Source organism: Microtus pennsylvanicus, chromosome 22 (genome assembly GCF_037038515.1).
Source record: "Microtus pennsylvanicus isolate mMicPen1 chromosome 22, mMicPen1.hap1, whole genome shotgun sequence".
Taxonomy (NCBI): domain Eukaryota; kingdom Metazoa; phylum Chordata; class Mammalia; order Rodentia; family Cricetidae; genus Microtus; species Microtus pennsylvanicus.
In genome coordinates, this window is record NC_134600.1 from 26,890,987 (window position 1) to 26,917,453 (window position 26,467).

A 26,467-nucleotide genomic window follows, 5' to 3' on the forward strand; every position below is an offset into this window, starting at 1 on the left:
GCAAGGACTAGCTGAGAGAACACATGAACTCGAGGCTTGTAAAGACAGAGATTACCTGTCTCAGCCATTCTTTACATCTGCCCTCCGAGTTGTCCAGGAACCAGCTTGCCTAGCAGTTTTAAGACAGGAACGACTTTCCTCCACTGTGCTAAACTCGGGTGGGCAGGACAATCTATTAATATTTAAGCTAGGGAGGATGCAGAGTGCAGTAACTTCAGAAACACAAGACAAGCTAGCAGATAGCTAGCTTCTAATTTTTTTTCTTATGAATAGGACCTATTTTTTTTAGCTTGGAATTCTTACATTTTGAAAAGTTTTGCAGAGATGGATCAATCAGCTTTCCATTCCGGAAGGATAAAATGTTGTTACTGATATAGAAAATTAAAAGCTTCCAAACCTATTTTTTTTATAAGATGGCTTGCATAGAAAAGATAGCATCTGTTTTTCATACATGTGCTGGATGCTTATAAAAATTATTTCTAGGGATCATATGGTAGATGGTGCGCTTTCTAATTAGAAGCAAGACTTGTAGGAAGCATGGAGAAAATGACAAGAGCTTCCTGTTAATGCATTTGCTGTGTTCTGAAATGCATACAATATAGTGGGTGTGGCTCAAAACCCAGCCTCAAAACCATTTCCTCACGATTCAGACACCACCCTGATGGTCTCGCCTTAAGATCCACCATTGGCCTGATTGTTAGAGGCATCAGCTGGGCCTCTGAACAGCCCGGCTGATCTTGCCTTTCTCCGACTGTCACAGTCTATCAGTGGACAGAGCTTGTTCGCTGTGATCAGCCTTGCTCAGCCGTCATCTCCAGCAGATGGGGGTTTTGAGCGTGCTCTTCGGGGTCTCCTGCCAACTGCACTCAGATTGGAACTTAGTTTTGTTTTTTAGTGTCTTTAAATCTGTTACTCACCTACCCTAGGTCACTCCCAGATTTCAGGTACCCATGGTAGTGAGAATTCAGGGAGTGGTGGGTACCATTATTTTAAGCATCTGGTGGGTTGTAGCTGGATTCCTTAGGCTGTCTGTCCATTCAAAGGCATGCAGGAGAGAAGATTGTCTAGCATCTTATTTCCTTCAAGGCCGATCCTTTGGGCCTTCATGCCACTGTTCCCTATTTGTAGATAGATTAAAAATAGTACTATGTGTTACTATTTCAAATACTGCTTCTCATATATTTAATTCTTCTTGTTCTCAGTCATTCTGACCACAAGTCCTGCTTTTAAAATGTTTTCGCATGCACTCAAAGCAAATACTTTAGCAGCTGAGTTATATCCCCAGCTCTGGTGTGTGCTTTACGATGACAGGGACTAGATAGACTGGATCTCATTGATCTTTCTGCTGTGAGCTAAATAGTGCATTCAGAAATACGTTCACACCCTAGCCCCTGATCCCTGAGAATGCGATTTTATTTTAAAACCAGAAAAGCCAAAATGAGTATCAGCAACAACACCATCAGTAACACCAAAGCCAAAACCAAACGAATGGCCTCTTTAGATACAGTATCCTGGGTTACCTAGGTGGCTCAATTACCTAATGACACATGACATTTGAAGACAATGGACAAGACAGACACAGCAGTGAAGATGGTACGAAGACTGAACAGAATTTGAAACAACATGTCCATAAGCCAAGGAAGTGGGCAACTACCAGGTGCTAGAAAGAGAATGGAGTGAATTCTTTCTTTAAGTCTATAAGGCAGCCTGTTCCTATTTCTTCTTAATTGTGACAGAATAACTTTTTGTTGTTTTAAGCCACATAGTTTATAGCATTTTGTTCCCCATTATCACAAGAAACCAATGTACTTTCTGCCCTTGTTATATGACACCGGTTCTACAGATAGATGTGTTCTCAATATTCTTTCCATTCGTTATTTGCAAATAAGAGTTTGATAGAAACAGGGCAGTATTTACTAAAGTTTTACCTATACTGTTCATGCCTTATTTTAGGTTAGTAAAATATTTAAATTTAATGGCAAGTCCATGTGCTGGAACATCATTCATAGGACTTGGGAGAGCAATGGGAAGTAAGACCTCCAGGGCTCTACTTCTCCATTCATCTATAAAGGGCAAGAGTGGTTTCCCAATGGAGTTACTAGAGGTTTTCTGGTTTCTTTTCTAGTCATAATGGTTGGTTTTGAACGTCAGATCCACCAGACTTTTCCTGATAGGTCACAGCCCTCTACTCAGGATGTATGAGAGACTTTGCCTCATTCAGCAGATTTTGCCTGTTATATAGTCATAGCTTTAAAAAGATGTTATGTATATATCACCATAGTCTTATATTCTTATGTTCACGGTGTCACCCTTTGCCAATTTCTGATCACTGTCATCTGTAGGAAAGTAGAATTCCACTCACAGCCCTCTAGCAGGGCCACAGCTCGATTCCAATGTGACTGTGGAGAAAGCACAGTGAGACGATTACTTCCAGCATTAACAAGAGAAGGTGACTTGAAATCTACATATTCAAATTACCTTGAGTAAGCCAAAAGGACAAACCTTTATCCACCATACTTGAAAACCTGGAAGGTTTTTATTCTGGTTATCTTTACATTAATACAGATGCTTTTTATTTTGTACTGAGAAAAACAATCTGTTACACATAATGTAACTTGAATATACAACGTAGAAACTCACCCTAAATTAGTTACAACAAGAACCTACAAAAGACGTCATAGGAAAAAGGTTACCCAATATTGCCACTGTGTAGGGTTTTTTTGTTTGTTTTGTTTTAGTAGACTGACCCTGTCGGACCCTTCACCAATGCTCAGCTCTGTAAACAATGGTTATTTCCATGTTCGGGGAGGGGGTGTTATTAGGGGCACTAAAATCAGCCTAGAAAGTCGTAGCACATCACTAGATACTGAACAGTCCTCAAAAATAATTTATTGTACTGTTTCTAAAAAAAAAGGTGCCAGGGTTGTTCTTTTGCTCTGTCCCCGTGTTCTGCGGCAGCACGTGAGCGCTTGGGCTAATGGCCTAAGAACGTACGAACTGAAGTGCATATCACATTCACAGAGATGAGGTGGTGGAGTCGAGAACTTCCCTTCCGTTGCACACCGTCGGCATGTACGTGCTTGCGGAGGCTGCAAGACAAAGTGGCGCAGAGGCTGAGTTGAGGAGGACACTCGGTTAAGGGCATCAATACTCCCCGACACTGAGTTAAGATGAAATCGAAACCCATTTTAACAAGGCTTTGGAAAATGCGTACCGACTTACGTACGGTAGAGTCGACAAACTTTCTAAGTATCTTCTGCTCATTAGTTTATATCCTAAAATGTGCCTCCCCGTGTCACACGTCTCGGAAAGGGTCTCTCTAAGCCTCATCTTTGCTGAAAGAAATCTCTCACGGATTGAAAATTTAATTGCGTAATCTCTAAAATGATTCAAATATTCTGAATGAACCGAAGGGCCCCATAATTTTCTTACAGATGATTAAATTCTTCTGTTCAGTAACTGTAATTCACTTTGACCTTTGATCAGGAACGACTATCCTTCGGTCCCAGGGGTCCTGTGTGAACTCTACTGACTTAGAAAGCTGGTGTGATTTCACTGCTGGTGTTGCACAGACGGTGAGGACACGGGCACCAGTGAGTGCTGAGAGCTTTGGCTCCTTCAAATGAAGGCATTCCAAAGAAAGCGACATCACCATGACAACCGCGGTCTCAACCGCGGTCTCAGTGCCATGGTGCCTGTGTAACATTGCAGTGTACAGTCACTCTTTTTTTTTTTTTGTTTTTTCGCGACAGGGTTTCTCTGTGGCTTTGGTGCCCGTCCCTGGAACTAGCTCTTGTAGACCAGGCTGGCCTCGAACTCCCAGAGATCCGCCTGCCTCTGCCTCCCGAGTGCTGGGTTTAAAGGCGCGCGCCACCACCGCCCGGCACAGTCACTCTTTATAACGGTTTTCTCAGACACAATTTCTACCTATTACTATCTTGTCTTCCTGTGAAGTTTGTCCACAGAGGATTTATATTTATTTTACACCTGATATCTTTTCATAGAATGAGGACATAAGCAGGAAACTCATTCTTCATTGGGATGAAACCATATGGTCAGGATGATGAAAGTGAACTTAAACCACCTTTTAGGTCTCTCCGTCTATTCTAACACATATTCTTGCCACAGGAACTGGATCACCAGAACACAGCCTGGTTACAATTGACAAGCTGTCTTCCATTTCCTTAAAGACATGAACTAATTTCATTCCAAAGGGTTCGTGTCTGATAACAGATACTATTGACCCATAAATTACTTTTTGTATAGGAACTTCTCTGCCCACAAAGGAGTTAATTAATAGTGAGTCTGTAGCTTATGCAGCATTCTAAGGGAGCGACCACCATATTTAGGGCACTGGCATCTTGTAGCAGGTCCACCACTAGCCAACCTGAAGCTTTTCCATTCAGTAATTTGAGTAGGCTATAGATTGAAATGACTGGAGTCACATGAAAAGCAAAGTCGTTGATAGATTTTTTTTTTTACCTTTTAACATAAATGGACCACGTTAAATATTTTTCTTTGTAGCCTCAACTAACTTCAAACTCATGACCCCCTGCCTCTATTTCTTCAGAATTTGTCTACTAGCATATGTCACATTATTGAATTTTCTTTCCCAAATGACTATACTTTTTGAGGGAAGGGATGACATGTGATAAATTTCCTAAAATTTCTGCTGTGGAGATAGTAATAACATAGTATATACCTGGCAAAATTTGATGGAAAGTAGCTATGATGATGATTCCGAATGTGAGACCTTTAGTAGTTTAATTATTCTCTATTTTCATATGCTTTGTGAAATCCTCGAATCGGTAAAAGGTGGTCAAGGAAACGAACAAGGTCAATGAAGCCATAAACACAGAACACTGGGAGCAGAGGGACCGCTCTGCACCACTCAGTCTGAACTCTTTCTCGGAGCCCTGTGTCCCGCAGTTTGCATGACGTTGTCATGGGAATATGTAGTCGCCATTTCAAACTGGTGTCCAAAGAACTCTTGATTTTGTATAGCCTTTCCCCACTTAGTCTTCCTTTCCTCAGTAAACGGTTTTGCCTTCTGACCTAAACTAGAAGTCTAAAATTCATGCTTGATTGTTTTCCCCCTGTTTTCTCCATGGCAACCTTTCTATCAGCTGCAGTTAGTTTTAGCTGTGTATCCAGCTATGGCCCCCTGGGCGTGTCTGACCCTGGGCAAGCTGCTATTAATCATCTGCATATGGAGATCCTCAGGAGAGGTAGATACTACTTACATCTCTTCTGGTCATATGTTTCCTACACAGCAGCAAGACTACAGTCAACTGTCCACATCTGTGCTTCCACATCCACAGACTCAACCAACCAAAGATTGAAAACATTCAGGAAAAAAACACGTACTGATCATATTCAGAAGTTTTCTGCTAGCCCACAAATAAGGCCATATAATGACTATTTATAGCATTCCCATTGTGTTAGCCATGGTAAGGAATCTAGACATGATCGGAAGCTTATTGGAGATGTATGTGCATAGGTTATTTGAAAGTTTGACCACTCATGGAGGAGGATGTTCTGAAGCCGGTCCCTGGATACTGAAGGGCAGTTGCATTTTGAAATATGAGCCACCTACTTAGACACTTCCAGTGATATCCCCCTTGTGTTTTAACTTGGGTTTAGAAATCTGTTAATTGGACTATGCCTTCCGATCTGTTTTTTACACATCCTGCATATTCCTGCTCCTCTTTGCTTTGTTCTCCAAATAGTAATGATGTTTCTCAACTTTGTGCCTTTACCATAGCTGTGGCTTCTACCAGGAGCATCTCTCTGCTCATCACAGGCCTCATTTATGTCACCCACAGCTGGAATGTGACCCCTTAAAAAGATGGTCCCCAGTCAGCCCAGTCTCAGCAACTCTCTGCCATATCACCCACAGCTGGAATGTGACCCCTTAAGATGGTCCCCAGTCAGCCCAGTCTCAACAACTCTGCCATATCACCCAGTTTGAAAATTCTGGCCTCCACAGTTGATGCTTGCAGACTCCTCCTCCTCTCCCTCTTCTTCACTATTGATCAGAAATTAAGCAGCCCTGCTTATTTGTTTCCTTATGAATCTCCAGTGTATTCCCGTAAATGTTTCCCGGGGGAGTCCATAAACGTTCACGTTTCTCAGCGTGAGGTCAGTGGAAGTCTTCAGGAGGAAGACCTTACACCTACGAGGTCTGTAACAGCCTCACTAGGACAGGTGGACTCTTCTGTGCCTCAGTCACACCAGGGCAGCGACTACCCTTGCACAGAGAACTGGTTCAAGGTGAGAGCTCCTAACAACAGGCATACTGCCTTTGAAATTTCGGCTAATTCCTTTATCTTTCCTAGGATCAGGTTTTTATTATTTCTTTGCAGAGACTGAAGAGGAATGATGATATAGAGTGGGAAGAACTCAGGGATAACAAAGTCTGACAGGCAGATACCTCTGTCTACCGTGGACTAGTCTCAGGCCCTCTCTAGGCTCTCCTGGAGGCCATTTCTTACAGCTGTTCTGATGTTCCCAGTCTGCTGTGGAATGGCACGGACCTCTTTTCTTAGAAGTACTCTCTCACGTCTCTCTGCTTTCCAACTTCTTATCAATTGGGAGCATTTGACCAAGTAGGAGATACAATGGCTGCACGGAGAGCTGGCTGCATGGTTTCACTAGCTCTCGATCCCATGGCCATCGTTATGGAAGTTCACAGAGAACTCTGAGTCATGTCTCTGCTCCATAAGGATATCAAAGGAGGCACCCTTTGCCAAAATACAGACTCTAGATCCCCTTACACAGTAACAGCAACTCGGCAGCCCGTGAGACTCCTCCTGCAGGAACGTCCCCCACACCCTTTGTAGTGTGTTGAAGGGATCTCCACTGCTTTCCTTTCACTGTTTCCCTGCGGCTTTGGCCATTGTATTTGATTATGTAAAAAAAAATTCTCCTTTGTTTGCATATGCTGCTGAATATAGTAGGAGAAATTATTGTTTGATGAGTTTATCATTTCAATTACTTTGCATTTCATAAATATTTTACATGTACTTCCCATATTAACCCATCTGTTATTCCCCAAGATAGTAAAATATGCAGATAATCAAAATGCTGTCATTGTGTGTATGTGTGTGCTTGTACATGCGTGTGTGTGCACATGCATATATCTGTGTGTGCACACGCACTTGTGTTCTTGTGATGAGTCTTTGCCGTTACTCTGATGAACTTCTCGTGAGGTTTTTAATGCTGTAAGATTGGCCCATTTTCTTTAGCGAGCCTAAGCAGACTTCTGTAATCATTCTGTCTGCAAGAAACAATAATCATGCAGGCTTCTTTTAGGTTTTCTGGGGACGTGGGACAAACAGCAGCTGCTGTCTGCTCTAGGCTAAAACGGTACTTTTTGCAACTCAAAGTGAAAACTGAAAATAGTTGGAAGAGACCTTGTAGGTTTCATTATTGATCACAAAAGGACAATTTGCACCCAAGAAAAGACACATTTGACTTCACAGACACGATTAAACATGGATCAGTGCATCCACACGGCTGCCGTGGCTCCCTTTGTGGAATTCAGTTCTTCCCACTGCTCACACACGGGCTGCCCAGGCTTGGGAGGAAATTATGACTTTTTTTTTCACGTAATGTAACTGGGCGCTTGATCATTTAAACACACTTATTGAATAGATTTTTCTGCATGCCAAGCCTGTTAGTCAACTGAGAATTAATGCCTCACCAAGCTCTGTAGCACATCAGACTTGGAGAAAAATAAACATCTCAGCAGAGCAAACATTTCTGTTTGCTCCCATCCATTCAGTTGTCTTGGTGGTGGTGACCTCAACTAATTTTTCCCAGGATATCTGCTTATTTATGTGTTTTTAAAAATAGTCATGGGATCTAGTTTGTACTGGCTGTCTGTCTCTTTGTATTCTTTTGTCATTAAATCTGTATTTTCGCTTATTCTCTCAATTTTGCTCACCCTCTTTCAGAAGAAGTTCCTTTGGTGACCAAGCTGTGTTGCTGGACACTGGTTGCAGTCTTGCTATCAGTGAAGTTTCAAGTGGAAGGCAGAATATTCATTGCTAAGACATCGGGGGTAATTCTAGACTGAATTCTCAGGAAGTATTTACTTTTACTAATTCAAATAGTGATATAAAATCTATTAATACAGAACAAGGTAAAAAAATTAAAGATATTTTTTTCCAGGTGAGATTTATAATCCAACAGACACTAAGACTTCTTCATTCTGAGAGATGAGTCATGAAGAGAAGATAGATCAGATGTGACTTTTGTTGTCCGTGATACAGTTTAGATTCCCGTCTGAGCAGAGATCTCACTTTATTCTACCTTACTCCACTGTTACCTCATGATGTTTTCAGTCATATCCCTCTACTGTTTCCCCTTCAGAATTACGAAAGCAGATGTTTAGTAAACATCAGGCAAACAAAGGGCTCCTTAACTCTACCTACTTTCCCCCCTCATTAATTCTGCATTCTTCTTATTCACCTCTGAGCTGCCCAGCACTCTATCCAGTGAGAGGATAGAGCTAATGGGCCAATCAGCTTAAATTTATGAAGACCTATGTGTGATTTTCTTTGGGGCTAAACAGTTGTGGGGTACTGGGCGGGACAAAAACCCCAACAAGCAGGCCTGGCTCCCCATGTTACAATTTTTCTTCTAGGATGTTGTAAAGAGATCAGGGGTTAGAAAAGAATAGTTTCAAGGCTAATATGTTGACGCCATTAAACAGGAGGAGGAAGCGCTGCAAGTCTCTAGCATGTGTAGGTTTGCCTAAACCACTGTAGACCGTCCTTCCATCCTCACTGAAGGAGGGTGTGCCAAGCTGGAATGAACGTCTCAGACTGCTGTGGACTTTTCAAGGGGGAAAACAGATTGGCATCCATTTGAATTGATTTGAATTGGATGAATTTTGTATATTTTGCCTGCAAGCAGATGGCTTCACTTTCTGACTGCTCTAGGCTCTTCATGCTTCCTCCACTGATTCATATTTACAAGATGCTTCTGCCTGGGGTGAGGATGCTATCAGTTCAGGGTTTGTTACCAATAACTTGCTGATTTGTCTGGCCAGGCTCTTGCATCGTGTCAACGAGACTTTTTGAATCTACAGTGTATGCCCACGCTACCATTATTTTTCTAGAGTTGCAATGTAGACAAGAGATGTAGTCATTATATGATATATTTAAACTTATAGCATTTCATTCGTATCTCAACAATGGATTGTACTCTGTTTACTAGGGTATTGTCAAAGGTTTAACTATTAGTAAACACAAAATTTTGTTCTCATATGCTTGCTTTCTCTTGCTGCAGCTCTGTAGAAATTTAGGCAATGCCTCTAGAAGACCGTTCACTTGATCTTTTTGTATTATTTATTTTGCTTTGTAACATAAAAATACTTTGCATTAAAGACTAGTTTCCATTAAGGGAGCAGTTCGCACATTATCACAAAGACAGGCGACTTTCTGAGTAAAATTTGGACTCAGAGAAAATTAATCTACATCTGGGTAGAGTTCCTCTAAGACTCAGATCTGGGCATCATTATTTAGTAGACGTCTCGTGACAGAGTGTAACAATAATGACATTCATGCATGTAAATGATCACTTTGAGAAAGACAAATATACATCCCCATGGGACCAAGTCTGAGTATTTAATAGCTGTGTAAGACCAGAGGGCACACTTCATTTCTCACATCTATGCCTATGCCTGCTGATCCTAAACCATTTTAATGCTTGCAGTCCGGCCTCTATAGCTCCCGAGGGCTTTGAGCTGCATCAACTCCCAAATGCGTCTAGCATGTCTCCTTTAACCCTATGCAGTGCCTCTTACATTGCCAGTATATTGTCTCCATTTTCTGTCTTTGGGACTTAGCTCTAAGAATCCCCTTTGCTGCTAAGCAGAGCAAAATAAAGAAGGACGTCTTTCCTTTTTAATCTCACCATGTAGGATGTTTGCTTCCGTGACTGGGTGTGGGGGCCGCATTGCAAGGATAAGTTTAGGATGTCAAGATCTCCAAGTTATGCTTCCTTTGGGAGGGGCAGTCTATATGAGTAGCCAGCTGATTCTGTTCTCGAAATGACTTCCTTGGAGTGTTCCAGAGGGAGTCAGGGAATCAGCTGTGTAAGCTTGTGGCCAGTGGTATCCTAGAAAACAGTTGCATAGGGATGTGGCCAATGGCATCACGAAGCAAAGCATGGGGGATTGCCACTCTCTGAACCCAGGGTCTGCCCCCACTCTGAAGGTCATGAAGTGAGTGTGCCCTGCACCACCTAATAGGAAATGAAGCCAGCAAGTTTGCTTACTGTTGCATTCTCAGAAGCTTTCCCCTAGAATACTTCCACTGAAAAACTACATATTCTGTAGCAAACCAGATTTTGCCTTTGCCCCAGTTCATAGGAATCAGAATATTTGTGGGTGGAGCCAGGAAATCTCTACTTCAAATTGGTTACTTATATACAAACAGTTGGGAGCCATTAACCAGTGGGTATAATTAATGGAGAAGAGTTAAACTTATTTTTATTCTGATTTCCACTGTATATAATTAAGCAGATACAAAGTGAAGTGTTCTTTCACACATAACAATATCCAGAATATGCTGAGCAGTTAATCCCAGCACTCGGTAGGCAGAGGTAGGCGGATCTCTGTAAGTTCAAGGCCAGCCTGCTCTACAAGAGCTAGTTCCAGGACAGACTCCAAAGTCACAGAGAAACCCTGCCTCAAAAAGCAAAACAAAACAAAACAGTATCCAAAGTATTTCATGGTGGTCACGTTCCCCCAATTCTCTTTCGCCATGCCCCTTCTTCATTCTGACTTCTGAATTTAGTCATACTTTTCCACCTGTTTATAGCAACTTGATATAAACCCAGTTTCCTGTTATTAATGGCCTTAGCTTCTGCAAAGAGGCTGACCAAAGCTCCCAAGTGACATGCTGCATCTGGCACTGTCTCTCCAAGGAACAAAGTAGGAAATAATGCCGCTGCACCACGAAGTTGCACGAATCCCTGGAATTGTGCAGCCCTGAGTTCATCTAGGATTTGGAGAGTCCAGCATGATTAAAGAGACCACGCGAGAGTCCTTGAGAGCTGGTTTAGGCCCTCCCCTTGAAGATGGGCAGGCTGGGTCCTGTCCTTGAGTAGATTTAGTACAGGACATCCTGTGTGGGTTTCCCAGCTGGCAGGTTTGGCTGGAACTTTTACCCAGTATGCTCTCTGGAAGCCCACATGGGGAGGCTTCCCACCAGGGTGCTAAGCATAGGTGTGAGACTAGGATGCTTCCTCCAGATCAGCTTGGCCTCAGCAGGAACATCACTGGAGGATGCCAAGTAAAGCAAAATGAAGCAGATGAACTGCCCACCCAAGGTCTGGCTGAATTCCTGATTCACAAAACCATAGGAGGTGATAAGAGAGTTGCTTTAAATCACTGGGGCTGTGAAGCTCCTCATGTAGAAATAAATAACTAAACGCTGAAGAGAGAGGTAGCTCTGCTTCTTCCAAATCTCACTCTCATTTACGTGTGGTGTGTTTCTTTCTCTCGTGGAGAAAGTTCAGAATCAGCAGTAGTAACCAGTCAATGGAATACATCACCAGCACAGTGCTTCCTGGGATGACGACAGTTACACTTGTCCCTTGATGTCTGTAAAGTATTCGCCACAGGATCCTCCCCCTTCTGCTTCTCTACCCGTAAGACGGTGTTTGTCTGCTGCACACTCACCTCCCATACAGTCTATATCATCCCCAGATGACTCATCCTTAATACACTGTGCTTGGCTGGTGTTTAGAGGACAGCGACTTGAAAATGAGTTTGCACATACTTAGGCCTTTTCTGCATTTTTCTCCTAAGTGTTTAGTGTTTTGATCTACAGTTAGTTGAATTTGGAGATTTAAAATTCAGTGACTGCTTGCACTCTAAATAAACAAGAGTGCAAGAGGTTTATTGGGGAGGAGGGTGAAAGAGAGAAAGGCCATGTCGAAGTGGGTACATGTGAGAAGAAGACAGATAGACAGGTATTTTGTTAGAAAATACTGCTTCGTTGATGGGATAAATTAATTAGAGCAATACTGTTGAGGTCTGGGAATACTCCAACAATGTTACATTGGGTAACATTACCTTAAAGCACGAATTTGGCCATTTTCAGATTAGTTTACAGAGTCACAGTGGCTCTGGTATAGCCCAAACGGAATACTTTGTGAGAACAGATATTTTACCATTTCTGAGAAGAGGATTGGTCAGATAGAGTCCAGTATTTTATTCAGATGTTTAATAATGCCCACCATGTGTATTAGAACATGCTACTATGTTCTGAGTTACTGAGGACTGGTTTTTAAAATGTCTGTTACAACTTAAAGACTATGTTATTGTCTTTAAGACCAGCCACGATAAGCTAAATATGGACAGATCACCCAAAGGAACTTCTTTACTTCCAACCATTATCACCTGCCAGAGTAGGACTCAGCCATCAATAAATTTAATAGAGGTCTGAGTCTCAGTAGTTTATCCTGAAGCAATACCTGGCTGCAGGAAGAACCACAAACTGAGATTACCTGAGCACCACCCAGGAACAGACTATCCAAAGGAAATGCCTAACGTTCCAACTGCTGTAGATAGAATCACCTGCCAGCACACTCACCGGGACACTTCTAGACAAATGTCAGTCAATCAGGGGCCCTAAAACCTCACCTCACATTTACTACTATAAAAACCCAGCTCTGACCGAGTTGGGGGCTCTCCGTTTATGCCAATCCATTGGACATGCAGAGAGACTGAGTTTGCCAACTTGCATAAAATAAAGGCTTTTTGCTTTTACATATGGGACTCGGTCTCCTTGTTGACTTTTGGGAGACTTCATGGATTTGGGTATACCAGTTACATGTTACAGTCATGCCCACCAGCTTTGAGCTATGGACTCAAGGGAAACCTGTCCTATTTAGTGTAGTGATGCCACTTCTTCCTTATGGCAGTTATTAATCACCTGGCATCATGCACTAGGTGCTTACCAGCCCCAACATGCTTTCTGGGAGGGCAGCACAGTATTCTAATTAGGTATACCAGCTTGACATTCAGAGGTACTGATGCTAAGTTCTGATTCAGATATTTTAAAAATACTGTTTCATTGACTGGGGTAATCACGAACCTGTGATATCAGATTCCCCTCTGTATGCTGTGAATATGTTTTATTACCACTGGCTAATAAAGAAGCTGCTTCAGCCTATGGCAGGGCAGAATATAGCCAGGCTAGAAGAGGTATACAGAGAGAGTAGGTGGAGTCAGAGAGATGCCATGCTGAGGGAGGCAGACGCCAGATCCTTACCAGTAAGCCACAGTCTCGTGCTGATACACAGATGAATAGCAATGGGCTAATTTAAGATGTAAGAGTTAGTTAATAAGAAGCCTGAGCTAATAGGCCAAGCAGTGTTGTAACTAATATAGTGTCTGTGTGTTTGTTTCTGAGCAGTTGGCAAACAAGTGAGCAGTCTCCCTTTACAGCCCTGTTCAGGTTTTATATCTCAACAGTTGTGAACATTAAATAAGATGTAAATTGCACAGACACACGAAGTATTTAGCACAATGCCCATCATGTAGAAAATATAGGAAAGTGATAGTTTCTGTGCATCACATTATTTTTTTATCACCAGTTTTTTTATTGTCTGAACTAGCTAGTTATAACAATTTTGTTTAGTCAAGAAATGAACAGATTTGTTTGGTTTGGAAATAAGCATGTTTCTCTATTTTATGGGCTTTACTTCACCAATGGGAAACCTCAGTTTTTGGTAGGAAGTGTGTGGGTCCCTGAGGCACAGCAGCTCAGGTCTAAGGAGATAAGGGTAGAGGTGTACCCCAGAACACGTGTGCTCCCTCTCTGTAACTCTCCCTCTGGTGGAGAAAAGGCGACCCTGTTACATTCTATTCTTGTTGGAGAAACTGAGGCACTAATGTAATAGCTCACCCTATGACGCTGAGCTATTTTGAAATCTCCTTTCTAATGGGCTGGAGGCAAATTTGTGAGGCGCCATTTGTTTCTGTCATTCCTGGACTTCCCTCCCCCTGTGGCTCCATCCTCTTCTCTCTTACCCAGTGAATTTCCCCTATTTTGAACGACAGATTAATTGGAAATAATTTAAAAAGCTGTCTGTTTTGGATACACTTGTGCTTTAGGAACCTTGAGTTATGTGTTTTGGAGTGACTGTTTCAGCCACCATCTTAGGTACAAAATTCCCAGTAGAGCAAAGAATGGTGATCCGGGGAGCCATCCTAGAACCCTGTTCACACAGTTGCTTTCAGGGAGAAATCACTGTGCCATGGAGTCAGGAAGATCTTTTCTAGCACTTTCCAAAGTCTGGTCATGGGACGTTAGTTGTACTTTACTGTGCTTACACACTAACGGAACAAACAAGTGTCCTTATTGAGAAGATTCTCCAAAATTTAGTTCCAATGTCTCTCCAATTCTTACCTTCCCATGTTAAATAAAAGTAGTTGAACTTTTGGAAAGGGTGGTATCTGCTGGTAGTCTTTCTCCCTGGTAGCATCTCCCCCTGGTAGCATCTCCACTGCTAGCATCCCACCCCAGGTAGCATCTCGCCCCAGGTAGCATCTCCCCCTGGTGAGCATCTCCCCCTGGTGAGCATCTCCCCCTGGTAGCATCTCCCCCTGGTGAGCATCTCCCCTTGGTGAGCATCCCCCCTGGTAACATCTCCCCCTGGTGAGCATCTCCCCTTGGTGAACATCCCCCCTGGTAACATCTCCCACTGGTGAGCATCTCCCCCTGGTAACATCTCCCCCTGGTGAGCATCTACCTCTGATGAGCATCTCCCCCTGGTGAGCATCTCCCCCTGGTGAGCATCCCCCCTGGTAACATCTCCCCCTAGTGAGGATCTCCCCCTGGTGAACATCTCCCCCTGGTGAGGATCTCCCCCTGGTGAGGATCTCCCCCTGGTGAGGATCTCCCCCTGGTGAGGATCTCCCCCTGATGAGCATCTCCCCTTGGTGAGCATCCACCCCTGATGAGCATCTCCCCCTGATGAGCATCCCCCCTTGCACTTTTCATGAAGCATTCTCAATATGTCTGTGACTCTGAATATTCTGTGTAGAACACTGCTCTCTAGTCAATGAGTAAAGTGAGGCCAGAACAACTCACTGATTCTCCCATAGCAACCCAGGGGACTATTGCAAAAAGATTAGAAGGCTGGTCCTATGGCTATACAATCTGATCAATTACAGTTAATTGAATAGGTTGCATGTCTTTCTTCCATAACAGACACTATCTAGCACCCAAACAGAATGCTGAGTCTTCTGCTTCTTACTGTATCCTTAGCACATAGTTCAGTCTGATACACATCCTAATTTAATATTCATATTAGAACTTATTAACACTGATCTGAGATTCACTATAGGGACAGGCACGCTTTGTTGGGCCCTGCTGTCCTGGCTCCCCATGTGAGGCTGTTTGCGAATGAATTAGTGTGTGGTTCCATACTTACACTGAGAATACGTGGTGGCAGTCCCGCTGACACTGAACCTGTTGAGGTGAAGCCTGTGCGTGACCACATTCTTCTGGGGTTGGAACAGGACAATGTGTACCTTGGGGGCAAACAAACAGCCCAAGACCACGAAACCGCTCAGGCTAACGGAGATGCACATAGTTGTTGTCTGCACCTGTAAGAAAGGTTGGCTCAATGAATGTCCAACTATAAATCCCATCATGAAGTCAACTAAAGAGAACACTGAGACAAGGCCAAGTTAGAAAACGAGAATCGTTCATTAACTCTGTTCTTGTCATAGCTAAGTTTATGTGCTAATTATATAGGATCTTCTGTGTTTGGAATATTCATGAAAACATTGTTTAGGATTTCAAAGCAAGCATCATTTGTGTGGGTTGATTCTGACTGCTTGCCAAGACTTCACATGGATTTCCTGATTTTCTTTACATTTGTATGATGATATTTATGCGGAGCTGGTGAAGTCAGAATCGTAAATAGCAAAACACAGATATTCAGTGATGAGAGTACTAGATCGCAGGCGGTTATCACCAATGAACATGGCTCATTCAAAGTTCACTTGTCCAGTTCCTTCAATAAGTCACATGATTAAAAGTTGGTGTTTAATATACAGCTCTCTGTTTTCTTTTACACCACCAGTTCCTATGGCCCTGACTTTATCCTCAGACTTACAGCAGCATTTGACATCAGTAATCATTTCCTAATTTTGACTTCCAAGACATATCCCTCCCTAGAATGGGTGTTTGCTCCTGGTTTTGATGACCTCTTCTATCTGAACTTTAAGATCTGGAGTGTCTTAGACCTCAGGTTTTTGATATCTCCCCCTTCATCGTTAAGTTTTCATGACTTAGATACGTGCTATATTGTTTATATCCAGATATTTACTAGTGTAGACCTATCCTGAATGCTTTCGTATTTACATACTCAACTGCCACAATCACACATTATGCTGAATATTTAGTAGAAAAGAAGGAAGTTCATATCACCAAGCTTGACCTCCTTTCCTAATTGTTTCAGTCTGAGTAACAGCAGATGTTTAAAAACCTTGGGAGTTATCTTTGCTTTTTCCACTGTCCTTAAACTCACTCTTCCAATCCATGAACACGTTCTGTCCGAGATAATCCTGTGTAGATCTCGTGTTTCTACTTAGCTTGTAAGCAAAGGCTCTAACTACCTCTGTTCTGAGCTTTAGACGATGGAGTCTACTCCATTGTTCCTCTGTGTGAGAAGTGAGACTCGGAAACTCTGGTGAATGTTCAGTCTGGCTATGGCGGTTATTGCTGTTGGCGTCAATCACAGCCTTTTTTGGAAGCTTCGTTTTGTTTTTGTCAGCAGCAATGACACTGGTGTGGTAACTGGGTATGTGATATGTAGAATAAAATCTCAGACACTGTGGTCTTTGACAGTTTGGGCAGCAAGGACGCAGTTCTAACTCAGATAGGCTTTTAAAGGAAGGAAGTATAAAGGTCTCAAGGGCCAAAGAAACTCCATAAAAATCAATAGCACATATTTTGGCACAATTGTGTGGTCAGTCTGACATACTCAAACGGGACTCTACTCATTGTCTGTTAAGTGGAGGATCTGTAGGGAGACTGAATGTTGGGTTACAGAGAAAGGGTTGAAAGAGCAGCTAGCATGGCACTCTAATTATTTCTGAATCTTTCTGGGATGAGGGAGGGTGCATTTCTTCACAGCAGGAGTCAAGTCCATATGAAACTAACAACTTAATATTGAATTTATTCTGATTGGGCAGAAAGTTCTATTTCTTTGAACACAGAAGTTGTGAAGGTTTGAACTTCACTAATCAGGAGAAGAGATACCTTCAGAAAAGGCAAAGATGGATGGGTCATCTGAGCTTGTCCTATGTCCTCGAGAAGCAGAGCATACAGGACATATAGTTCCATATGTACAAAGCACATGGTACTTGTGGGTCCGGGGCCCTTGGTACTTGTGGGTCCAGGGCCCTTGATATTTGTTACAGAAGGAAAGTCACAGTGGGCTCTCTCAAGGCTTTTATCACTTTAGAGGTAACTTTTCAAATGGATAAAAGTTTCAGTTTTGCAGTGGAATTTGGATGTGTAAAGGAGCTTTTGTCTACTTGACTACATTTCCCCAGGATGGAAAAACTCTAGGATATCCACAGACAAGGCACTTATTGGCATTTGTACTCTTACCTGGGTTGGACTTATTCTTTCTTCTTTTGTCTTTCGTTTATTTTTTATTTTCAAAAATTATCTATTTATTATTCTTTGCCAGTTTAATCCATGTACACAATAAGTATTTGGTTTTCCTCTGGTGTGTTCCTTGTCCTGTTTGCCCTTGTTCTTCTACTGAACCTTTAGAGACGTGTCTTCCTAGTTTCACGTCCTTTTGGTGTGTGAGCCACTTCGTTTAGACAGAGTAGCCTACTTAGACTATTTACTAGAATAGGAACAACTTAGCAGTGGTTGCACCACTGAAGAAAGCAACAAGTCGTCTTCCAACAGCCATTAGCTGTCAGTAGTCCCTCAGGGGGGTGGAGCCTCATGAGGTTCTCTCCCACACAGGAAGAAAGAGTGATAGGCCCGGCCTGGTGCAGGTCAGCTGTGCAGACAACCCCAGCTGCAGTGAGTTTGTGGGGGCACTTGTTGGGTGCTTTCTAGCTGTATTCCTCACAGTCTGACTCTTAAATATACTCTTCTTCCCTCCCACAGTGTTGGCTGAGCCTTGGTGTGTGTGTGTGTGTGGTGTGGTACAGATGTCCTATTTAGACCCCAGCACTCCACACAGTTACTCATTCTCTTCACTCTGCTCGGTTGTGAGTCTCTGTATCCACTGCCACCCACTGAAACAAAAGCAGAATCTCTGATGCCGTCTGAGAGCTACACTAATCCACAGGTATACGGAGAAGTGTTCAGAGGTAGGTTGACACTGCATCCATTTACCAAAGAATAGTGGTAAATCACCTGGAGACCTGGGATCTCCTCAGCCGTGCATTCTTAGCCAGGTGTTCAGTACCGGTTGTGAGTTCCCTCTTGTGGGATGGGCCTCTGAATAGAGGTATCCTATATGGGAGACAATGCTCCTGGAACCAGAGGTTATTAAACCAAAATCTGGAGTGACAGATGTGGGATGACTATCTCCCTCTGAGCTGCCAGTCAGGGACGTCCCAGAAATGACAATACACGCTATTGATATTGCTCTTGGCTGTCCACCAGAACTTGATAAGACCCTGTCGCTAAAGACAGGGCATAGAGTAAGCAACAGAAGTGCCCTAGACGCTACATTCCTGCTGGCTAGCTTTCACTACTCCTGAAGCTGCTCTGCAGACTGCAGGGAGAGAGACATTACCAAGAGTCTTACTCAGCTGTGAAGCCAGAAAGCTACAATACTCTCTTTTTCTTTCTTTAATGCGGGGCATCACCATGAAGGTTAGATTCCCTAGACCACACTCTCATCCTGTCTTAGCCTCCCTGGTGTTAGGATTACAGCCATGTACTACCATGCCTGACCAATTTGAACATACAGATGTCCCCCCAAAATCAGACCTTAAGTTGAGCTGCAAGTGGCTTCTTATTGGCACAGGGCTGCACCTCCCCTCCACAGTGCCTGCTTTCTGTACGCTCTCCGTTATGACTTTAGCTGCTTTAGGAGAAACACACTGAAGGTGAGGGACAAGTTCTTTCCATCCTTCAGGGTGGTCAAAGTCTGCCTGCACCAGACACTGGGGAACTCAAGAGGGGGAGACATTCTAATTTGTATGTCATGCTGACCAAAATCATCCTCTTACCTAGTGTTTTCACTGAGGAGGTAGGGCTGGGACAAAAGTAAGACACATATTTTAGATGAAAATTGGAGGGGACACTGATAACTCAGTAATTAAGAGAAATTACATTATAATGCCATATTTTAAAATTTTACATATATATATGTATGCACACACACACACACATATGGTATGAGTGTTCTGTCTACACGTATGCCTCCATGCTCAAATAGGGCATCAGATCCCATTACAGACGGTTGTGGGCTACCATGTGGCTGCTGCGAATTGAACTCAGGACCTCTGGAAGAGCGGTCAGTGCTCTTAACCACTGAACAATCTCTCTGGTCCTTATTGCTTTATTTTTAAAATCAGAAATAATGCTGACATTTGTGATGAGCACAAGAATTAAACTGGAATGGGCTCATTAACAGTGCTGTGCTTCGGTATATTCAATCAAGTCAGGGAAGGCGGGCCCGTCTCAATCATGGCAAATTCAGGTGACCCTGGGGGTCCTACATACATGTTGACCCTACTTGCTGCCGTGATTGTGAAAAAAGTCCTTTGCATCTGAACCGGTAGTTACATGGGCTCTGCCTTGTCCCTGGCACTGTGGCAGGTTACCACTTCTAACCCTCTCAAATATTACCACTTGGATGCAGCTCCCACAGCCTCTGTCCTACCAAGCAAGCTAACCACTCTCCCTAATTTTGCCTTTGTAGTATGAGACCATAATTTCAGTCACCAAAAAAAAAAAAAAATCTTCCAATGGTTTCCTTTTCTATAGAAAATAAAATTTATATTCTTTTCTACATTCTACAAAGTCCTACGTGGTTTATCTCCTAGCCAACCTCTTAGATCAAATAACTCTTGGGTTATGTATTAAACTATAGCTGTCCACGCCTTTCTACCCTAACACATTTCTGCACGACAGTGCTGGTGTTGGCGGTTTCTTCTGGCTGGCTTGTAGAATTTGGGGGCTTGGCTGCTTCTCATTCTACAGTATGTTGCGGGAGCTCCTTCAGCTTTTTCAGCCAATAGCCGCTGAGATACCAGCCCATTGGGGCGTGGTCTCTCTCTTTAAAAAAAAAAGTCGCCACTTTTCTCTGCGCTCTCTTTCTGGCTTCGGGCTCCCCTTCCAGCGATTAGGTGCCCTTCCTGATTGCGCAGAGGGCTGTTGTCTGGGATGGTGATCTGTAAGTTTTTCCCTCTTAAATAAATAACCATTCTATTAATCATAGTTCCAAACTGGTGTGGGATTGTTTGTGACTTACGCCTTCAACAGTAGATATTGTGCAATGGGCACCAACAAAATTGGCTGACAGTTCTTTAAAAATAATTGGTGATTTGCTATATTTACTTAAATTTCAAGATTATCAACCTGGGCATATTTGGATTTTATTGTATTTGAACTTTATCGGAATTCCAGGGTCACATCTGCAGTCCCCACCTTGTCTTCTCACAGTTAGCCTGTTCATATTTACTGTTGACTTCTGCAGTGCGGTGAAATTTCTGGTATCTCCAGCGATTCTATCTAGTTAGTACTCTACCATATTGCTATCATACAAGGGGCAAACTCAAGTTTTGGTGCATGAGAAACAAACGCTAACTTCTCTAGTAAGATCAAAATTTTGGTAACATTTTCTGCTTTACTTTAAGGCAGCTTTTTTGAGTATGAGAAGTTGAAACTCAACATGGTTATCATCCCACTGGTTCCTGATACTCTAAACCAGGTTCACTAATGACAATACAGTAACAACATTAAAAAGTCAGCTGCCCAACCAGGCGGTGGGCACTTTTAATCCCAGCACTTGGGAGGCAGAGGTGGCCAGAACTCTGTGAGTTCGAGGCCAGCCTGGTCTACAAGAGTTAGTTCCAGGACAGTTCAAAGGAAAAAAAAATCAGTTGTCCATGCTGATCTATGGGGTGAGTGTATATATAAGGACAACAGCTAGGGATAGGGGCTTTAAAAATATTTGTAATACTTCTCTGTTTTATTCTGAAATTCTGAATGTTCAAACTCTTTTTTTTCATATATTTTGCCTTTAATTTTGCTTATTAAATTGTGATACTACTTCTCTTAAAGATTTTTAAAATTTTAAAATGAATAAATAAATGCTTAAATATCTTAGCATTAAAAAAAACCTGACAATTACTCTAACATTGAACTTAAGTTCGCTTTTGTACTGATTATTATTGTATGAAGTCCATAAGTTTCATGCATATAGTTGAGAATAATTTGAACTCGAGACAGTAGCCTTTTTCAGGCTCTTGGTTTTTTTCTTCCTTTAAAAAATCATTTTAATTGGTGGAAATTGTATATACATATATATATATCTTAAAGCACATGATATATGTATTTTAAAACCTGAATTAATTTTCACATAGCATATTAAGATTAATAATGGTATGTATATGTCCATAACATGTGTTGAAATATGAAAGCATTATAGAATGATAAATTAATAAGCACATGTTGCCGCTTACCTGCTTGTGTGGAGAACAAATAAAATATACCTTTTTATACCCTCAAGAATGTAATCTATTTCTATTAATAATACATACCACGATGTGCCATAAAACACCTTTAAGGTGTTTGCTTGCTTGCTTGTTTGGTTTTCCATGCCTGAGGTTTGGGATTTGCTGTGTCTTCCTTCTGAGATGTGGTTTCCTATATTTGGGGCAATGTTGTAATTACTGGCAAACAGAAGATTCGGGAATGCTCTTTTACTACTTCCTTTTGTAAAATCATGGTACAGCAAGGAAACAGGCCTGTGAAAACTAATTTATGATGACTTAGAAAATAGAATAGAAACCAATGGTGGGAAGAGGGAGTAAATTAATTAATTAATTAATTAATTAATTAATTATGTGTACAATATTCTGTCTGTGTATATGCCTGCAGGTCAGAAGAGGGCACTAGACCCCATTACAGATGGCTGTGAGCCACCATGTGGTTGCTGGGAATTGAACTCAGGACCTTTGGAAGAGCAGGCAATGCTCTTAACCTCTGAGCCATCTCCCCAGCCCCGAGAGAGTAAATCTTATGGCTCACGGAAGACACCAGAGTTAGAATTACTACAGCAAAATTAACTCATCAATGGCTCAACAACTTGTGAAATCATGACGGGATGATGACATCAGCCCCACAAGAGATGGTAATTATATGGCAGTCCATAAATTGGAACTCTATAAATAACGACTTAATTAGGTTATGCCTACGCGTGTGATAAAGGTTTTAGCAGTTCAACGGTACATAGACACTCATAATTAGACACGGTATATTTGTATACATAACTAAAGGCTTAGAAAGTGCACAACAGACTGTATTTTAATCAATCGCAGGGAAGTTCTAAAGCATGAATAAAAGTTTTAGATCTCTGTTCTGATCTTGACTTAATGTTACAGTGATACTTTAGTTTATACATGCATCTATTATATACAGCCTCTCGTGTCTAATTTCAAGTATTCTCATTAGGGTTTTAGTGATTAAGTATCATTCTCTTGTCAATTGCCTTTTAAATTTAATTAAGACACTTTTATGTGTATGTATTATGTTTTATTCCTCGCTAGATTATAAACTACTTGAATGGCCCTCCAGTTATATCTATCTTTCCCTCTGTGCCTGGCAGAGTGCTCTGAGCAAACTAAGCACTAATTAAGTGTCTTAAAGCATAGAGAATTAATTTTCTCATATCATATTGGAGTTAATCATGGCATTTGTAATTATTTGATTCTTTCTTGAGATGAAATAAAATGAATCTACCCTAACCCCTACCCAGCAAAGCATTGCTAAGTTAAAAGAACAAAGGAAAGCTCAGTCCGGTGATCCAATGTGGGTCTCTGTCTCTATCTCCATCCAAGCCAGATGAAGGTTCTATGGTGATATTCAAGATATTCATCAGTGTGGCTATAGGATAGGGCCATATCAGGCTCCCTCTCCTCAGCTGCCCAAGGAACAAGCTAGGAACATCTCCTTGGACACCTGGTAACCTCTCTAGAGTCAAGTCTCTTGCCAACCTTAAAATGGCTCACTTAATTAAGATATATACTTCCCTGCTCCCATATCCATCCTTCCTCCATCCCAACTGTCCCATTCCCCCAAGCTCTCCCCATCCTCCCCTTCTCCCTACTCTCTCCCCATCTTCCCTTACCCCCACCCCACCCCCACCCCCAAGCTCCCAATTTTTGCCTGGCAATCTTGTCTACTTCCAATATCCGGGAGGATAACTATATGTTTTTCTTTGGGTTCACTTTCTTATTTAGCTTCTCTAGGATCAAAAATTATAGGCTCAATGAGCTCCCAAGGTCCAAATGAGGAGCAGAAGGAGGGAGAACATGAGCAAGGAAGTCAGGATCGCAAGGGGTGCACCCACCCACTGAGACAGTGGGACTGATCTAATGGGAGCTCACCAAGGCCAGCTGGACTGGGACTGATGGAGCATGTGATCAAACCGGACTCTCTGAATGTGGCTGTCAATGAGGGCTGACTGAGAAGCCAAGGACAATGGCACTGGGTTTTGATTCTACTGCATGTACTGGCTTTGTGGGAACCTAGTCTGTTTGGATGTTCGTTTTTCTAGACAGGATGGAGGCAGGAGGACCTTGGACTTCCCACAGGACAGGGAACCTTGACTGCTCTTTGGACTGGAGAGGAAGGAGGAGGGGGTGTGGGGGGAGGGGAAGAGAAAAGGGAGGAGGTGAAAATTTTTTTATTTGTTTTTCTTTTTCTTTTTTTATTAATTATTTATTAAAGATTTCTGCCTCCTCCCCTCCACCGCCTCCCATTTCCCTCCCCCTCCCCCAATCAAGTCCCCCTCCCTCGTCAGCCCAAAGAGCAATAAGGGTTCCCTGCCCTGTGGGAAGTCCAAGGACCACCCACCTCCCTCCAGGTCTAGTAAGGTGAGCATCCAAACTGCCTAGGCTCCCACAAAGCCAGTACGTGCAGTAGGATTAAAAACCTATTGCCATTGTTCTTGAGTTCTCAGTAGCCAGACCTGGAAACAACCTAGATGCCCTTCAATGGAAGAATGGATGAAGAAAGTATGGAATATATACATATTAGAGTAAAAAACAATGACTTCTTGAATTTTGCATACAAATGGATGGAAATAGAAAAAACTATCCTGAGTGAAGTAAGCCAGACCCAAAAAGAGGAACATGGGATGTTCTCACTCATATTTGGTTTCTAGCCATAAATAAAGGACATTGAGCCTATAATTTGTGATCCTAGAGAAGCTAAATAAGAAGGTGAACCCAAAGAAAAACATATAGGCATCCTCCTGAATATTAACCTTCATCAGGCGATGAAAGGAGACAGAGACAGAGACCCACATTGGAGCACCGGACTGAAATCTCAAGGTCCAAATCAGGAGCAGATGGAGAGAGAGCACGAGCAAGGAACTCAGGACCACGAGGGGTGCACCCACACACTGAGACAATGGGGATGTTCTATCGGGAACTCACCAAGGCCAGCTGGCCCGGGTCTGAAAAAGCCTGGGATAAAACCGGACTTGCTGAACATAGCGGACAAGGAGGTGGAAACTTTTAAGAAAAATAAAAAAAGAACAAAGGAAAGAAGAAAGTCAAATTAAGGAAAAGATAGAAGCAGTCAAAGACTTACTCTGTAGTCGCTCGATGTCACATAAAATATTGGGAGGAAGGCCAACCAGATGATGCAGGTGGTGTACATGGTGAAGCCTATGAACTTGGCTTCATTGAAGTTTTCAGGACATTTCCTTGTTTTGAAAGCATAGACAGTGCATAGGATCACCAGGACCACATCGTAGGTCAGAGAGATCAACATGCTGGAATCTTTGACATTGCATTTTAGGATGACTGTCTCCCGCTTCTCTGGAAGGGTGTATCTTCTGGTGCCTGGAGTCTCCAAGATAAGCCACACAGACACCATCACAATCTGCACCAGGATCAAACCCAGGCAGATAAAAACCTGAGAACTGGGACTGATGAATTTTGGCCTCTGGGCGCCGTTCTTGACACCATCGAAGATGCGAGCAATGCAGTTTGTTTTGGTCAGCAGAGCCGAATAACAGATGGCGAAGGAGGTCCCAAGCCCAAGCCGGCGCAATGCGCAGATAACAGGTGATGGTTTAGCAATGAAGAAGAATGTCATACCATAGGACAGGCTCACTCCAAACAACAGGATGTAGCAGAGTTCTCGGCCTGATGCTTTGACCAAGGGTGTGTTGTTGTGCTTGATAAACACAGTTATAACTATGCAAGTGCACATGAAACCCAGGCAGGCAATGGTGACTGGGCCTATTGCCCAGGCGTCCTCCCACTTGATGTAATCCTCTGGAAGATTGTAGCATCCAGAAAGGTCAGCCGTTGGCCACTGGCCAGGCCCGCAATCCATACAGGTGAACTCATCAATTAGGTATTCGTAGGGCTCGCAAGGGATGCAGATCCAGCAGCAGACATCCCCTGGCTGCATATTCTTCATTTCGTTGGGGGCACAGGGGTCGCTGCACTGGGAAGTGGGGATTGAGTTTCGGGACCAGTGGATAGAGTCTACGTCTAGAAATAAAGTTTCTGCCCAGTGACCAACCTTCAAGTAGGAATACTTTCCATTCACGTTCTGGAAGTTGAACACGTTGTATCTTCCCATCCCGTCTCCGAAAGTGTCAAACTTTACAATGCTGTCTGCTCCTTTATTCGGGTTGAACGGAGCTTTGATACATAGAATGAAGACAAGAAAAGAACACGTGTTTAGGTGTCTCCTATGTCGTTAGTCAATTCCTTTTGCCATACACTCAGCAGAACTGAAGGAGCAGGGACTAGCGTTACCCAGGCTGACACACTTTATTACTTACCGTCGAAAGCCACACATCAAAAGCTTCCAGAGTGCTTATGCATTCATAAGGTTACTCACTTAGGATTGCCGCGTGTCTAACGGGTGCCAAGTGCCAGTGATAATAATGAACATCACACAGCGCCACTTCACAGGAGCATGCGACGCTGTACTCTGTGATGGGAAGTGCTATTTGCTTGAAATCTTTGTAACGGGGATCTGGCAGAACTGAATGTCTCGTTTCATACTTGTATATACAACCACTAAATTTTTTACCATCTTATTTATATTCATGACAACATAAAATTAATAGCAAAAATTCTCTCCTTCAAATGAGATCGCAATATAAATATATAACACATGCATTTAAACATTTCTGATGATTAGTATAGGAAAAAATTGAAATGTATTTGTAGTCATTCTGAAGTTCTTGGCAT

General features: G+C 42.6%; 1 protein-coding gene across 2 annotated transcripts in view; it reads right to left on the bottom strand.

Annotated features, from left to right (window-relative positions):
- Positions 1–460: 460 nt before the first annotated feature.
- Positions 461–26,467, bottom strand: part of Grm3 (glutamate metabotropic receptor 3) — a 209,929-nt gene continuing 183,922 nt past the window's right edge. Inside the window, exons 4-6 of one of the 2 annotated variants that reach the window (XM_075956362.1) lie at positions 24,843–25,909; positions 15,460–15,634; positions 461–3,089 (exon numbers count right to left, since the gene is read on the bottom strand). In XM_075956362.1, coding sequence (XP_075812477.1) covers positions 3,016–3,089; positions 15,460–15,634; positions 24,843–25,909 — 1,316 coding nt within the window. In that variant the 3' untranslated portion in view covers positions 461–3,015. The remainder of the gene's footprint in view (positions 3,090–15,459; positions 15,635–24,842; positions 25,910–26,467) is intronic. The other variant, XM_075956363.1, reaches the window with a different exon arrangement.